The sequence below is a fragment of the Ochlerotatus camptorhynchus genome, unplaced genomic scaffold (genome assembly GCF_037179485.1).
Source record: "Ochlerotatus camptorhynchus isolate MF236.1 unplaced genomic scaffold, CSIRO-AGI_Acam_v1.1 ptg000329l, whole genome shotgun sequence".
NCBI classification, from domain to species: Eukaryota; Metazoa; Arthropoda; class Insecta; order Diptera; family Culicidae; genus Ochlerotatus; species Ochlerotatus camptorhynchus.
The window spans coordinates 1,811,952-1,829,386 of NW_027040817.1; the positions used below are offsets into that span (position 1 = coordinate 1,811,952).

Genomic DNA, 17,435 nt, shown 5'->3' on the forward strand with positions numbered 1-17,435 from the left:
GTCTAGAGTTCAGTCTCATTGTTGATTTTACATGGTACCTAATACAGCTTTTTACAGCACTGCATTGGAAACATTCGGAAACTTGGTTCAATCGACTGTAGTAGTTCAACGATAAAATCGATGAAGAGAATCGATCATCGCAGATAGGCCCTTATGATTCTGAACGCCAGAAATATTTCATGATTGTTCGGATATAAGATCAAGACGCATTCTATATTAGTGACGATATTTATTAATGCTTATCAATCGACAAATATATAGGATAATCATCATGGAATACCATTTCCATTAGTTTGCGTTCTACGAATAGTCCTGTGAAGTATCTAGTTAACTTTTTTTAAGGTAAATCAAGAGAAAATGCTGCTGTTTATGACTACCAGTAACACGCGATTCTTAAAACTCTTTTTTGTTTTGCGACGGATTAAAACCTAAATGAACATTTTTTGCAGTTAACGTTCGTGCAACACATGTTGAATGTAGTATCAATTTGGGGTTTATTTTAAATCATAATATTGCCATATTCTATCCGCTGTATTTATTCATGTGGTCAATGTAAAAGAGGTTTACAAATAATAATAATAATAGGAAAAAGAAGTTAAAACTACAAATAGTAGATTAGCTGCGTAGGTACCTGCTTCATCAATATATTGATACTGTTAAAGAACCTGTGCCGCACATCAAACCTCAACACGATTTCCTTTTCAGCGTGTCTCATAATAGAAGCTATTGGGCCGATACATTTGCCCATTACCGCCGCTGCTGTTGCCTCCGATAGGATGCAGCTCGTCTCAGTACGGAGCGTACCGGTGAGTGGGCGAAGGTCCTCGCAAACCTTGTCGTCGGTCGTCAAACGAATCCCGGCTAAAGTCCTCATACACTCCGAAGCGACTGATGCTGCTTCCATTACGACTGGTTGGCGGCGGTGTGCGACGACTGAAAATAGAGTCGTAGTTGCTGCTGCGGCTACTTTCTACCGCACTGCGACGCATCAACGGTGGAATCGGTGGCATTGGTTCGCGACTTCTCAGGGGGGGAAAGTCACGGCCGCGGATTCCATACCGCCGTTCGAACAGATCTCTCGGGTCATCGTAACGGTCGTAATAGTCAAAGGTGTCCTGGGATGTAAGAAAAACCAATATTTAATTTTTGAAATCTAGTTTAGGTTCCGAAGATGCTTTCATATGTCAATCACAGTCGGCAAATATTCGATAAAAATTAGGTAATTTAGTCTAGATCATATCGCGAAACATCACGCCGGAATAAACGGAATATTCTACCGACTTGCGAACACACACGCACACTACACGAATAGAATGAGGAAAGATACGAGATTTTTTGGAAGCATCACTCTGCCGAAAGTTTCAAATGCGGTGAATTGACTACATACACTTCTTACCCCGTATGATCGGTTCGGACTACTTTTATAAAAACCAAAGCGGTATTAGCAAAAACCCGACGGATGTAAGAAACGGATATAGATCGGAAATGGATTTCTTCGTGGCCAGTATCGGTTTAACACAAACAATGCAGCGGTTTGCTTTGCCATTACTAGCAAATTCAGCAATAACCCGAATTATTTCGCCATTTATTTGATGAAAATGATTCCCCTAGACACGTGTTATTTAAGGTGATACGGCACGTCATGCAACAATGGCTGTCCCCGTGATCATTAAATTAACGTGCTTTGGTATGTGTACGAAATACATCTTCCTACAAAAATAGTAAATTACTAATTACATACTTTAAAAAATTGGCAATTGTATTTTAACACTTTTCCATCAAAATATTGCCAATTCATTCACGCTCCGGGCATGAACTTCCAATATTCGTTTTGGACCTGTGTTCACTAGCTTGGAACCGTATTACAAACAATTACGACACGTGCGTCTACAAGCACTTTCAAGTTAATTCATTTTATATCTGTTTAAATAATAAAACGCAATAGAACACGGATAGAAATCCCCTTATAGCTTTTGGCAAATTTCTATTGCTGATTATTCATAAAATGTATAAGTTAACTAATAGCAGATGCCTTGCAAAAAGTTAATGAAGATCATGTGTCAAAAGAAATATATAAATGGTCACACGTACCTTAGGTCCTATGTGGTTTGTCTTATGGAATGTAAAAGGCTGTGTTTAGGCAAAAATGTATAAGTAAAACAAATGAATAAAATAATTAAAAATTAATCCCATTTAACGATTTCCCATTTTCTGGATGATTTTATTACCTTGACATATAGTTAACAGTGTAATCTAACATCATGCTTAGCTAAACACTTTAAAAAGGTGTTTTTTGCCGTGAAGTTGAGAAGAAAACGTTAGAGAGGGTCTAGACCCTCTCTAGGAAACATCATACGTCCTGATTATTTCTTACATGCTATCCTTTGAACTGCCAACACTGGCAGTTTTCTTCTATTTTTTCGTGTTTATTGAGTAGTTTGTGAATTGTTCTCTCCAGGGGGACTGTATCCCTGTCATCCACATACAGATTTACTATACTGCCTATAATCCCATATCAGTCCCATATGGAAAAAGTAGGCCTTGAGAAAATGGCAGCCGAAGTTAGGAAGTGCAATTCCCATGTAAATAATTGTAAATTAATTGGTAAGTTTTTCAAGTGAAAATCTGTGGCAATGAGACTTGCATGTTTTGTTATATCAGCGGAAAATATGGCAATTCAAAAAGCAGACTTTTAACGTGAACTATAATAGGCGAATGAATTTCAGGATGGGACTGATATGATTATTTTGCTTGATGGGACAAACTGACCTGATGTTGTTTTCACATTTTCACATATGAAACTGGTATGCGATTATAGGCAGTATAGCTCAATCTGACACTTTTGGGCATACTGATTACTGACAGCGGTAAAACTCACGGAGGCACGATAGAACAAAACAACTTACTCTTTCACACTTGCATCGCAGTGGAAAGAATAGTCTGTTGCAGTTATCCTCTCCCACTATATTCATCACATTGATGTGACCTTCGTCGAAATGCATGATTGTTGCCAGCGTGGTTATCTCTATATGTGGCAAAATATGGTTTGTTTGCATATTGGCTCTTCTGCCCCTTTCAAATGTTAGTCTAGAAATCTTCTATATATATTCTATAGAAAAGATATCTATAAAGTTTTTTGACTTTTAATCGGCGCACACATCCATGTGTGCTAAACAATCTTCTGCCAAGAAGGAGGGTTGCTGATGCCGCCACCATTGGTGGTGTCAGCACTGTAGCCTACAGTTTTTACACAGACAAACAGACATAACACTCGAAAGTTCTTCATCGAACAAGCATTTAAAAGTATCGCAGTTAGTAGTACCGCCACCTGTGGCGCGCATAACCAATTCCCTCAATTACAATAAACATTTAATGCCTACATGTACGCATGTGTTGAACATAAACTCATTATTGTCTTGTAGTGTAACAAATCAAACATTTATGTGAACGGAGCTTAATTGCTCAATGCTTGATCAGCTGTCTTAGATTAACAGATAATTGAACCAAAGAGCCAAAAACTTTGGCTTCAATAGTTGAAGATGCTAATTTCAAATAACTGACTGTAGTGGTAATTTTTATACGATAGATGGAGTAGATGAAAGTGTAGAGTTGATAGTTCCGTTAGAGTACGGCAGTGTGAAAATTGCATATATATAGTAGAATAGCGAGCTAGGACAACTTTTAAGGAAGGTACAAATCGGTTTTTTCATCTCTCTTTACCAAACTCCCCCTTTGGAGAGGGATGGTGAGGGGTGTTCCCCCTCGAAAGGTACAGTAGCAGCACCTACCCCACCCGTGTCCCCTCGAGATCGTCAAGTCGACGATGACAGGAGCACATATCGTGGTAGGGGTAAACAATAGTTGCAGTTTCCAAACCTACGACTGGATGCCTTCCTTCAAATAACAACTGTAGTGCGATAAAAAATCGGTAGAACTGTTTCAAACACATCGTTGGTACTTGAGCGGTCGGCTTTCATCTCTTTTTGCCAGTGGTGGCGGGGGGGAACACCCTTCACCATCCCTCTCCAAAGGGGGAGTTTGGTAAAGAGAGATGGAAAAAACCGATTTGTACCTTCCTTAAAAGTTGTCCTAGCTCGCTATTATCTATATGCAATTTTCACACTGCCGTACTCTAACGGAACTATCAACTCTACACTTTCATCTACTCCATCTATCGTATAAAAATTACCACTACACACACTAATCGAGTCAGTGAGGTTTTACTGAGTTTTTGAATTGCGGAACTGTTCGGTAAAAGTTTAAAAATCTGTGGAAAATTTATTAATGAGAAAATTTGTTCTGAACTTGTACATACTTAGTTCTGTTAACCCCATTTAATGATAGAAAATAAGGTTGGTCGTTTTCATTGATTCCTTACGGATAACGGTCATTTGAATTTTTACCGACAGTCTGTTATTTGAAATTAGCATCTTCACCTATGTAAATCGTTGACTTCACGCAGAAGTAATACTAAAACATATAGTCAAGGTTTGGCTTCAAGTAAAATGTTGGTGGATGATGTTTATGCCACCGGAGTAGTGCTAGGTAGAGAAAGACGATTTAACGTCAAAAAGGTCTATAATTCAGGCGAAGAGGAAGAAGAGACAACTGACTTATTTTTGTCTGTGACGTGTTCTTCTTCTCCCGCGGAAACGACCGTGCAAAAACTACACGGCGAATGAGAACAACCCAAATTTGAGTTTAGTTCACTCATAATCGCCAAAAGTGCAGGAACTCAGCGATGAGTAAAATTTGTCTCATGGTTTCCTGTGGAAAACCTAAAAAATCTGCCGGAAAATGAGGAAATTGACGAAAATTTTATTCAGTCTCGGAGTAGTACCAATAGACTGAGTGAATCCAATCTTTATTTTTCTCAAAGTTGGGAATTTTTCCCTGGAAAATCCTGAAAAAACCTGGGAAAACATGCGACAAATTTACTCATCGCTGAGTACCTGCACACCAATTTTGTTAAATCTTGTTCGGTACTTTTTTTGCTGGATTTGTTCGGTAAAATGTAATTTTTACCGAATCCTTTGTAAAAAATATTATTTTACCAATTTTCCGCAATCAGAACTGCTGAATTTACGTAATTTACATACATTTACCGAAAACTTGCGGATCGAAACTGTAAAAGGCTGCCATTCCCCAATTCTGTAAAATTTTTGACGAATGTTCTGTAAAAATAATCTTTTACAAACAGAATCAGCAATAAAGCACCGAATTCTGTAAAAGTTACTGAACAGATTTTCGTGCTGTCAAACTCAATATTGGCTGCCATTTCGATGTTGCGTGTCTTTCGGTTCTACGTTGTGAAACGTAAGTACTTTACTTTTAGCTAGATTCCGGGCAATTTATGCCGAAATTATAATTAGTATTATTTCTAGGCCAATTTGTTTCAGACGTCATCGACGTTAGGCATGTCCTCATCTACCGAAAAAACTGCATTTTAGCCGAGATTTTAGCACGGTTTTCTACTGAATCGATCGAGTCCGGGTTCTTTAATGTTTTTTTTTTTTTTTTTCAATTTTCTGTATGAACGAAAGATGAAAATGCCTCTTCAAAAATATATAATTAAAAGGAATGAATCTTTTGGTTTGGTGAAAGAAAGAAACAGTTAATTATTCAATAAAAATTAAAATGTTTATGATTTATTATGAAAATAAAGTACAGTCGATTCGGTAAAAAATATACTGAACGCTATGGTAAACTTTACTGATCTTTCAGTAAAATTTACAGTCCAGGTTAGTAAATTTTGACAGCCCACAAGCGAAGAAAATTTACAGAACAGATTGTAAATAAAAAATTACCGAATGTTCAGCTGTTCCATATTCGGTAAAAAATTACAGTATACTGTAAAAAAATCTTAGTGTGTGCACTTTTGACGATTATGAGTGAACTAAACTCAAATTTGGGTCGTTCTCATTCGCCATGTATTTCATTATGGGCGACGCAGTCGACTGTCAAAATACAAGAAAATAGATTCCCTGTTGTAAAAATTCTTGCGTTTCAATACGTTCACCCGACCAATCAGGCGCTGGTTCGCGTTTGACAGAAAATTGGTTCATAAAAGTCCTCATATTGTCTCCTCTTGCTCTTAGAGTTCAGGTTACTCTGGTCGAACCCATCAGCTGATATGAAAAAGGCGGCAAAAGGATGATGCAAAAACAACAACAAACCGGATATCTGATTTTTTTAATCATTTTAGAATAGGTAGATCGTATGTAACCAAAGTGTGCAAAGTGTGGTTTTGAATCGATCAACTACTACGATTAATTGACTTGGTGGCTAGGCGCATAATTATTTTTTGTGCGGGAATGGGTGTCCTGGGGGTGGTAAGTGTTAATATTGACAAATTGAATAGAAATGTAGTGATGGTTTCAATATTGCATGGTTAAAAGATAATCCTTAAAAAATTACGAAGGTTGAAATTTACAGTAAAAAACGGCCCTCGTAGCGTTTTTTGCCACACCTAGTAGATTGACTATTTTCACCTCACTCGCCGTTACAAATGTAGGTATTCAGTTCAATTTAAAATATACATTACACATTATTTTGAGATTATTCAAAACTGCACTACACTGAAAAAAGTTTTCATATAGTTTCCATTGGGAACGCACATGATATTTTTCCAATAACAAAATTAATTATTTTTACCTGAAATACACATAACATTAATATGATCACATGAATTCTATGTGATAAATCACATAAACTTCATTGGACACATAAGGTTTATGTGATTTTGTGGTGCGATTCCCAATTATGAGATCACATGAAAGTTATGCGAAATTCTAATGGATATTTTCCATCGGAAATGTGATTTATTTTTTGAGTGCATAATATGATACTATAGGGGAACTAGGGGCATTATGAACACCCGGGGCAGATTTGACACCCCCTATATTTTCCAAAATATTTTTTTTTTCAATTTAGATGCAACAGATATTTCGTTCCGCATCTGAATGAGTAATTTAACTAGTGAACTAATTTCAATGTGTTCCTTATCACCGTGAATTCTTGAAAAAAACGCACGGACTTGCTGTGTGCTGAAAAATTATAATTCTCTGTATCACCAAATAAGATGTAGCGACGGTAATTAGACTGCAATTATCGTTTGTTTTGGAATATTCAATTGTTTTTGTTGTTGTCGGCCTAAATGTCCCTAATCTGGGTCCATACATAAATTCAGCAGTCGACTAAATTTTCAATAGCGACCAAAAATATCCATTAGTACCGTCCGAATGTTCATCTAGATAAAATTGATAAATAGCAGATTTTTAGCCATGGGCTCAATCTTAGATGCATAGGTCGATATTTCCCGTACATTGAAATAATAAAAAAAAAACGAACGATAAAATATCTTCTCCCGTTGGTTTAAATGTAATAACAAATTTTCAAATTTTTTTTTAAGTAAAAAGGTATTTTTTATTTATTTTTTTTCAATGAGCAACTGTTGCTAAATTAGTGACAAAAGTGTGTAGTACAGAACACAGGGATATTTTGATTCCTATCGAGTAAAACTTGGGAAAATCCTTAGGGTGTCCATAATACCCCTAGTTCACCTACGGTATAAGCTGAGGCAGACATCAATTAAGAAATTTTTTTAGAAATATTTCATGGGCATATCAGCACTGAGTTTTGGTTATACAAATCTAAACTTTTCACTCAGAGTACTTCCAGAGCATGAAAACCAACTTGTTTATGTTTAGCAGAACAATTTCAATGGCAGTCTTGAAAACATAAAAGACAAGTCCAAGCGACAGTTACAGAAGACCTCATCTTAGGTCATGTCGACCTAAAAAACCTTTTATGTAGATCCAGAGGAGCCCAAATCAATCTGGAAGCACCCTAAGGTCAATATTATTAATAGTAAATCTAGAGTTCAATCCAGATTTCCGTAGTTCAAACATTGTTCAAATATTCCAATGATTTCAGTGATAAGTTCGCAAATCCTTTAAGGCTAGCGGAATGAAGACAAGACTCGACTTTGTAATACATTCAAGAGATCTCGAGCAAAAGTTTAGGAAAGCTCAACTGTTCACAGGGATCTGTTCTGAGAGTTCATTAAAGATTCGAGACCAACCCTTCATATACTTTCAACCTTCCCTGTAATTTCCGAACTACTTTCACGTGAAGCTTGCTGGTATGTTATACTAAAATTAAACATATGAAAAGCTAACTTAGTATGAATAATTAATAAGCAACTTTCCAATAACGAAGCAATCCATTTCCGACCGTGATTTGAACCAAGAGAGTAAAAAAATATGTAACGTAAAAGATTCGAAAAAAGAGGCATATCGGTAAAACAGAAGTGTGTTACCCTAAATCCATCCATAATGCGATCGCGAAGGAACGGTGGCGGCGGCGGCGGTGGATACGGATCCCTGGCGTACATCGGTCGATCGCGGAATCTACTTTCGGACCAGAGCAGGCGCGGACACTCCTTGGACCAGTGACCAGAGCGGCCACACCGGTAGCACTGCTCCGGATCACCCATGCCAGGTTTTGGCCGAACCCGGCTGGTGGACACCTGTACCTTCATCGGTTGACCGTCCACCATCATACCGTTGAGTTCACGGATCGCTTCGTTAACATCGCCGGTCGGATCCAGATGGACAAACCCGTAGTTGCGCACGATATCACACTCGACGACGGTACCGTACTTTTGAAACAGTTCGCGAACTTGCGGAGCGCGTGTAACGTCGGTCAAATTGCCTACAAAAATCTTTGTCGTGTTTGTATTCGGCGCGCGACGATTCCTGGCCGCTTCCACCTTGATCGCTTTACCGTTGACCACGTACCCGTCCAGATTCTGAATCGCATCTCGGCCCTGATCCTCGTTTTCCATGTGCACGAAACCGTAATTTTTCACCACATCGCACTCGACTACGGTTCCGTACTTTTCAAAGAGCGGCCGCAAATCGGAGGGTTGCGTCTTTTCGTCGACGTTGCCGATGAACAATTTGAATGTTCCGGAACCCGGCATTTTGCTATCCTACGCGTCAACTCTTTCCGGTAGTTTTCGTTCGGCGATACACGAGTTAGCTTTCGCACACGCTATGGCCAATCTACGGGGACACAAACATACAACAACAATAACCATTTTTCCGTACAATCTTACTAATAAATAAACCTAAAAAAGCAACTAAAATTTACTATATTTTGCTAGCACGTAGCCAGATGAAAAATCTTTGCTTTTAACACCAATGAAAATGAAAATGGCCGATCACAAAATCTGACGCGTATTACTTCACCACTCGAAAGTTCAGGATTTTTCGCGTTGATCTTCGTCACAAATAGGACGACAAGCCACTTAATACGTACACCCACTTGGAGTACTTACCGGCAGCAGAGGATTCCACACACTTTGAATTGATATTTGCCGACACTTTTCTGTAATTATCAGTTTAAAATTTTCAACTTTCAAGAATCAACCTTGCCGACCTAATGGACGCCGCAAGAGAGAAAGGAGTAATATTTTTTTGCCTTCGTGGTGCCCGGGTTTGAGCCGAATCCACGGAGATAATGAATGAATGTGTGCGTGATTTTAGTTTGACAGGTAGAAGAAGAAAGAAAAATAAAGCCCAAAGACGAGTGAGCCAAACGTTAAAATACGGTGTAATCGACACGGCTAAACCTACACTCATAAGATTTTCAAATCTAAATAGATTAAAAGTTACGCTAACTCGAAACTCTCCTGACCGACGCATAGCTCGGTATAAAGAGAAAGAATACAAACTTCCCGACCAACCATTTCGTTAATATTCTTTAATTTTCTATACATCGATCTTCAAAGCCATTCATAAGAAAATCGATAGCGATCGTCACCATTTCATGAATAATTGTAAAGATGCTAAAAGTCTAATCGTGAATCGTGTATAAAGATCTTTCTCAAAATATTGCTACCAATCGTTACCAATATTAAAATATCGATTGTGTTGCCAGATCAAAATATCGATTTCTGTTGTAAAATCAAAATATCTATACTCAACTGCTGATTTTATTTGTGATTTTTTTATCTGCATAATTTCTAGTTTCGATCCCATGCCATCTGGGGTGTACTGATTTCGTTGTTGGTTGCTAATCCTCGGGTCTACGGCTGCTGTTTATGAGCTTATCAACGACAGGCAAAACACACTCTAGTATGTGGTGTATTGAAATTTCTGTAAATCTTTTCATACATGAATTCAATATTTATATAAATGTATTTGTCATAACCATCAACCAGTCAGCCATGTAGGTGTAATAGAGGTCAAAAAGGTATCAATTTTCCTCATTGGGTTTCCAAATGCCGAGAATCCCACCACGCATGCTATCACGGGTTATTAAATATATAGACGTAAACTTGAAGAACTACAATGGTAAACATTTGCTGCGTCGTGGCCATCGATCTTCTCGTTTATTTACCGGCAAATTGCTTCTTCTGATGAAATGCCGAATTGTCGATAAATAATATAAACATTGCCATCTGTCACCTGGTGTGTCTCGAACTCTCTTTAACCAGCGATGCAAATCGATAACAAGGAGATTATAAATGTGCATCGATGGCAATCTTTGTTGTTCTTTGTCAAAGTTCAAAGTTACGATGATATCAGTATTTAAATATTTATTGATGAATATTTGTAAAGAATACTTAAGTCCATGTGACATATCGAAATTAAAAGAAATTTAGTATGGCACCTTTAAAGATTACTATCATATGACTGATGAAGAAATAATCTTAAATGTAAGTATCGATCAATAAAGATTTTTAAATGCGTACATCGAAATCATAGAAAATTTAAAGTAAAGAATTGCCGACATTAATCTTTATTTCTGTATAAAGAACTTTGAAGAAGTTTCACGAACGGTTGGTCGGGTTAGTTTAAAAATGTTTATTCCGCCAAATTTATTTATTTATTTATTTATTTATTATTCTCTTCATCGGACTTTTGTTGTCTGAATGAAGATTGATGGGGAAAAGCCTATTTGGAAAATATGTGCGCAAATACGCGTAAAAACCCCATATCTTTTCAAAATACAAGGAACAATATAAAAAGGACAGAAAAACACATCAATTATAAAAATAAACACCAAATAATAATAATAATAATACTATGGTCTTCATCATAAAATAAAAAATAACCTCGTCCTATGGCATGGAGTTGTCCTTGAATCAGTCGAGGCCGTCATCGCAGAGTTGATCGGGAACGAAAAAGGAAACAGGTAGCAAAATTCATCAGATGTACATTAATGGACAGCTACTCACCGTCTTGCAACAATTTGCTGATTGAAAGCAGTTGCATGTGTCGAACCGTATCGTCACCTATCCAGCAGACTACGTTGAATCCGTTGACGAAATGTTTCCACTGTGCAGTTGAAATCGAAAAAAAAAAACATAGAATTCATTGAAACGGGCAGACATGAACCGTATTGGATCATGTAATCCGTAATTAGCTGCACGGGGTCCGAGATGCAGGAAACTTCTCGATCGTAGAACTCGTTCAGGTGCATAGATTTCGAGTTCAGTCAAAATCCCGGGATAGTCGATTTCGCTTATCAGCACTTTTGCAACAAATGTTTTAATTCGAGTATGCAAATCATGTTTAAAGGGAATTTATTTCGGGAATAGCATTTTTTGTTGTTCTGTCATGCTTCTTGATTCTTAACATTTATTTCGGCAACAAATTAGTGCCACACAACCAAATTTATTCATTTCTTATTAATTATCCAGAATTTTACAATCGCTTATGGCCGCTACAATTTGCTTGAGTTTCTGGTAGGGAACATAAGATTTGAAGTTTTTACCGAGGGGGGCGACACATCTAAAATGGCATGTAGATAGCAGACAAGATGAACCTCGTTTTTAAGATCAGTGTACTTTTAACAGATTTCACTTCCTACCTTTTGCTGCGTTCGCTGCATCTACTTTTTCGATGCTGCAAAAGATTTAGAAGATTAAAGCCGATTTCAAGGTAGATGGCAGAACAGCGGTTGGGATTTCTCCAGGAAAATGCATTAGAATCTGAGTACGTACCGAAAAATGCTCGCCTTATAAAAATTCAAAGGACCTGAACGCTTGAAATTATGTGTTAGTAGCTTGGTTAGCAATGATATTATAATGGATTAAATTATGTTTTTGTGTGAATCTAGTAGACACAAAACTGGGCCAGCGGTGATTTTTTATTGACATGGTTGGATCAGTGATAAATGATTGCTGCTTGGCTGTGGCCCTCGTTGTGGCCACTTCTATTTTATGTTAACTATATACGTCAGCTGCAACACCGCAAAACAACTAGGATGTTACTCTTTACTTCAGGTAAATTAGTTTAACTTTCCATAAATAATGCATGTTACGTGTTTACCTCAGCTAACTTTTGATGAAATAATTGTTAGAAATCAATAATAACGAAACAAAATTTCCGGAGAAAGTCAGTTGTTAAATGAATGGATGTATGTAGGTACTTTAGAAAAGCGTAATTGTTTTAACGTTATTTTAGGATTCATCCCTACACAAATAGCACACGGAATTTCCAAGGATCTGTCTCAAGCACGCAACAGTCAGTAAATAACCATCAAGGTCCACCTGCACGCATCATTCGTGAAGGCTCGGATGTAGGTCCAAAATTGAGAGCAAACCTGTCGAGTCGAACCATTCCATGGCTAGATTGCCGATTCAAAATACATGTTTAGTGAATCAACACAGAAAAACACTATTTTCGTTAAGCATGTCTACAGTGAAATATCATCCAAACTAACAAGATTTTTCTATTTCAGAATTTCATGAGGAAATTGGTTACCTTCATCAATGGTAAAAATAGACATCAGCTATTTATACTTAATTACAATAAATTTAGGCAAAACTTCTACATGATACAAATATTATGTAGTTCATTTAGCAAAAAAAAAAGTTGTCCTTCTCTACTCATTACTCAAATTTTCTAATGGATTTTACGTTAAAAGTGATAATTTATTCTCTAATTTGACCAAACTACCATTCCTTCCTTAAACGAAGACTTCAGAAAAAGAACCGAAGTGACGTTTATAAAGCGGATTTGTAGTCATAAGCTTCTTCTAAAGTTTGTAGAACTTCTTCCACAAATGTTGATATGTCTCAACCATCAATTTCATGATCTCTTTAATGTTTATGAATTTTGTACATTGTACATTCTTTGTGTCCTCCACATTGTTTTACCAATATATTTATGAATTTGCGATTGTCATATTGTTATAAGATTTAAACATGTATTATTGTATAATGCTGTTTCATTACACATCATGGATTCAAGAACGAGTATAAACGATAATAAACAACTCTACATGTTGTGTTTTTTTTCACAGCTTCTGGGCCTGTCGAATCAGGAGCCATGTTGTACACGTCAATATTTTTTAACCGTTACACGGGTGTATCTACCTTCTATGTGAAAAAAACGGTGGAAAAAATAGTATAATATTGGAGGCCAATTCTGCTCTTTTCGAAAAAATATAAGATAATTCAGTGCTCATTAGAGCGAAACTGTTCTTGTAAACCTTTGTAAACAATGAGTTCAACCTTCAATTACTCGCAAATCTTTTATTTGCTCACTCCTATAAATTAACAATGCAAGCTGGTAGAAGAAGCAATCCTCTATCTGTTGGTGTCGTTACTTTGCATGTTTCATTTTTTATTCGAGAAAAATCGACGATTAAAGTCAATGTTTATAAAAGCAATTTTGCCCAATGAAATGTTGTTATAGAATGGACGATTAGGTTGAAGTATTATACTGCACTTTGATGCTTAACGAAAGCGAGAATATAGAATCACGAACATCACCTCACGAACACCATTATTAAAAATGTTAAAATGAACGAACAATATGTAGTTATGTTTCTTACTTTGCTGTACTATACTTTCTCATAATGGTCACCTATTTATAGTAACAAATAATAATTTGTAGTTAGTAAAATAGTTGGCTTTCCATTTTTTTTGCCTGAGGTTACAGAGATGAACATGAACTCGTCTAATTTTACATTCATTATCGTATGTTAAACTAGACAAGGGTCGTGGATACAACGTCTATTCATAATGAGTCAGGTAACACAATAGAACAAAACATGTTTCATATAGTCTAAAATAGTATTTACTTTTAATCTCCGGAGACGAACCAGCCCAGGGCTAAAAGTCTCCTTAATAAAGATAAAAAAAAAAAAAATTTACTTTTAAAATGTTTTTTATGAAGTAATGAAATAAGGTTGTTAGCGGAATGCTTTAAATAAAACAGCAAAAAATGTTATCTTTCATTCGATTCCACTTTATTAATTTTGGTATCCATGACAGATACGTATTTCGACTACAATGGTTGGTTGGTTGGTTGTCTTTATTAAGGAGATTTTCGGCCAGATGCTGGTTCATCTCCGGCCCTACAATGTTCAGTCTTCAGTCTTATCACAAACCTTAAGTATTCATCCCCTAGATAAAAATGTCAAGATCACAGGTATAAAAATGAATCTACAATGTGTAGAATCGGAACCTACCTAACTAAAATGTTTAGGTTCTGCAAAATTTATGTTTGTTAGCTGAGATCTCGGCAAAATTCCCATTTGTTAGCTGAATCTCGACAAGTTTTTCACTGAGATCCAGCAAAATACAATGCTGAGCTGCTCGGTGGTGCCCAGCTCGGCAAAAAAAAAACTAAGTGTGTAGATGCAATTTGTCCCATAGTGGGTGTGATCACGTCGTTCTCCATCGGAAGCATATCAGTCTCCATCGGTTGCTCCCTACGCTCTTGCCAAACCCGTAAAACTGTCCCTCTGTACCCCGTGCCTACTTCAGATGTTGGATTGTGTATCAGACCGCACGACACAAATGTCGAACAGTCCAAATGCAGCCAATGACTTGGAATCCGGCAGCGGGATATGACCGTTGAACAAATCAGCTTCTTGGCAGTTTTTTCAATTGTGAAACTTTGTCTGGAAAGATATTGAAAGGTTATGTGGAGTAAGAACATGAAATCATAAACACTTCTCTTTTAAAATAATTCTATTCCTGTATTAAGGTTACGCTCTAGGGGAAGGACAGCTCCAAGTATCAGTATCAATACCGATGGTGGAAATATTAAATATTTTAATATGTGTGATATTTGCGAATCTTATACCTAGTCTGACAGTTGTTTTTTGTTTGTTTTTGACTATTTTTGTTTTAAGTGTACATTTGACATTCGTTTAATCAAAAATGTATTTCACACAAGAGGCAAGTCATTCCTTTGTGATCTTGCTGGCCACCGCCAACAAAATCCGCTCCTTGTTCTCATAAATTCGGCATTTTTTGGTAGCTGTTCTCAGTGCACATAATCGGCCGCACTTCCATTCCCAGGAATTAATTTCCACGAATTCTTCATCGTCTGTGAACCAATGTGCTGTTCTCCTATGGAACGGGAATCGATTGACAACGCCGCCCCTGTTAACGGAAGCCCAGAGTGATGGTCCCGTGGTCGTATTACGCTCGATTCGCCATGAGAATGCAACTTGGTGAGATTTGTTGCTGGGGGAACGTCCAGTACCGTTTTTATCATAAAAAGCCGAAGTCGAAATCGATCAGAGCTATCGAAAACGAAAATCTAGGCAAAAATTATGACAAACAGAAAGCTGCAGTAAACATAAAAAAACAACGGTGCAACGTCATTGAGTGTATGCGTTAAAGTTACACTGTTATTTTTTTTTTACTTTGAAGCTTTCCGCTTGACAGTTAATATCATTAATATTTATACTAAAAATTATAATATCTACCAATTTGAGCAATTTTTACATCAAATATTACTTCAGATCAAGTTGTACTTCCCCTAGGTTACGCTCCTCCAGGACCGAAATCTACTGCTACAATCTTCCAATACAGGTGTTTGTATTGGGATAGGTTTCGGAATCGATGCTGCCAGTTTCAGAATCCAATTCTGTTTTCATCACGAGCATCAAAGTTAAAATTAAAAATCAAATTAATAACAATACAATAACTACTTATTTACAAAACTACAAAGTTACTTACGAATGCTGAAATAAAGTGACTCGATTCAACCGTCGCATGTTGTTATCGATTAGGTACTAAATCGGTATACAAATGTATACATTATGTACAAATCTTTCTCCATGTCATCTTGCAATGGCCCCTTGCGCGGCTTTTTCAGTTTTTCTGACTAAAACCTATGAAGTATTACCGTAATATATTCTAAAATTATCCACACATGAAATTATCACTTGAGCAGCAAAAAGTTCGATGAAAACTTATGGAAAAAACTGCCAAGCAAAATGTAAACAAACAACATGGCTTGCTGCTTTTTTTCGTTCGGTGATTGATTCGTTCACGAGAAGATGCAAGCGATGTGAAGAAAGATCAAAGTTGCGAGAGTCGATGGAAGTAGATATCACAGATGAAAACAGATAGCGCACAGTGATTAGATACATAAAGGTTGAGCGTGATTTATGGTAAAAAGGCGATGATCTGGATGTGTCACCCCCCTCGGTTTTTACACGTCACGTCATTTGAACGTTTACACGTCAAACGACACAACCCAAACTTCAAATCTTATGTTCCCTACCAAGAACTCAGACAGATTGTGGCGGCCATAAGCGCTCGTAAAATGTTGGATAAAAACCACCTGTGCTGAAAATATAATGGTGATGTACCATAGTTGTTGAAGTTCCACCACCTAGGGGAAGTACAACTTGATCTGAAGTAATATTTGATGTAAAAATTGCTCAAATTGGTAGATATTATAATTTTTAGTATAAATATTAATGATATTAACTGTCAAGCGGAAAGCTTCAAAGCAAAAAAAAATTACAGTGTAACTTTAACGCATACACTCAATGACGTTGCACCGTTGTTGTTTATGTTTACTGCAGCTTTCTGTTTGTCATAATTTTTGCCTAGATTTTCGTTTTCGATAGCTCTGATCGATTTCGACTTCGGCTTTTCATGATTAAAACGGTACTGGACGTTCCCCCAGCAACAAATCTCTCCAAGTTGCATTCTCATGGCGAATCGAGCGTAAAACGACCACGGGATCATCACTCTGGGCTTCCGTTAACAGGAGCGGCGTTGTCAATCGATTCCCATTCCATAGGAGAACGGCACATTGGTTCACAGACGATGAAGAATTCGTGGAAATTAATCCTGGGAATGAAAGTGCGGCCGATTATGTGCACTGAGAACAGCTACCAAAAAATGCCGAATTTATGAGAACAAGGAGCGGATTTTGGTGGTGGTGGCCATTAAGATCACAAAGGACTGACTTGCCTCTCGTGTGAAATACATTTTTGATTAAACGAATGTCAAATGTACACTTAAAACAAAAATAGTCAAAAACAAACAAAAAACAACTGTCAGACTAAGTATAAGATTCGCAAATATCACACATATTAAAATATTTAATATTTCCACCATCGGTATTGATACTGATACTTGGAGCTGTCCTTCCCCTAGT

The 17,435-nt window shown here is 37.1% G+C and overlaps 1 protein-coding gene across 1 annotated transcript; it reads right to left on the reverse strand.

Annotated features, from left to right (window-relative positions):
* Nucleotides 1-215: 215 nt before the first annotated feature.
* lark (RNA-binding protein lark) lies at nt 216-9,452 on the reverse strand. The gene is made up of 3 exons (XM_065230262.1): nt 9,344-9,452; nt 8,321-9,068; nt 216-1,115 (listed from the first exon to the last, which is right to left on the reverse strand). Exons 2-3 carry the CDS (start codon nt 8,984-8,986, stop codon nt 789-791), a joined length of 993 nt encoding a protein of 330 aa, XP_065086334.1. The 5' UTR covers nt 8,987-9,068; nt 9,344-9,452; the 3' UTR covers nt 216-788.
* Nucleotides 9,453-17,435: the final 7,983 nt, after the last annotated feature.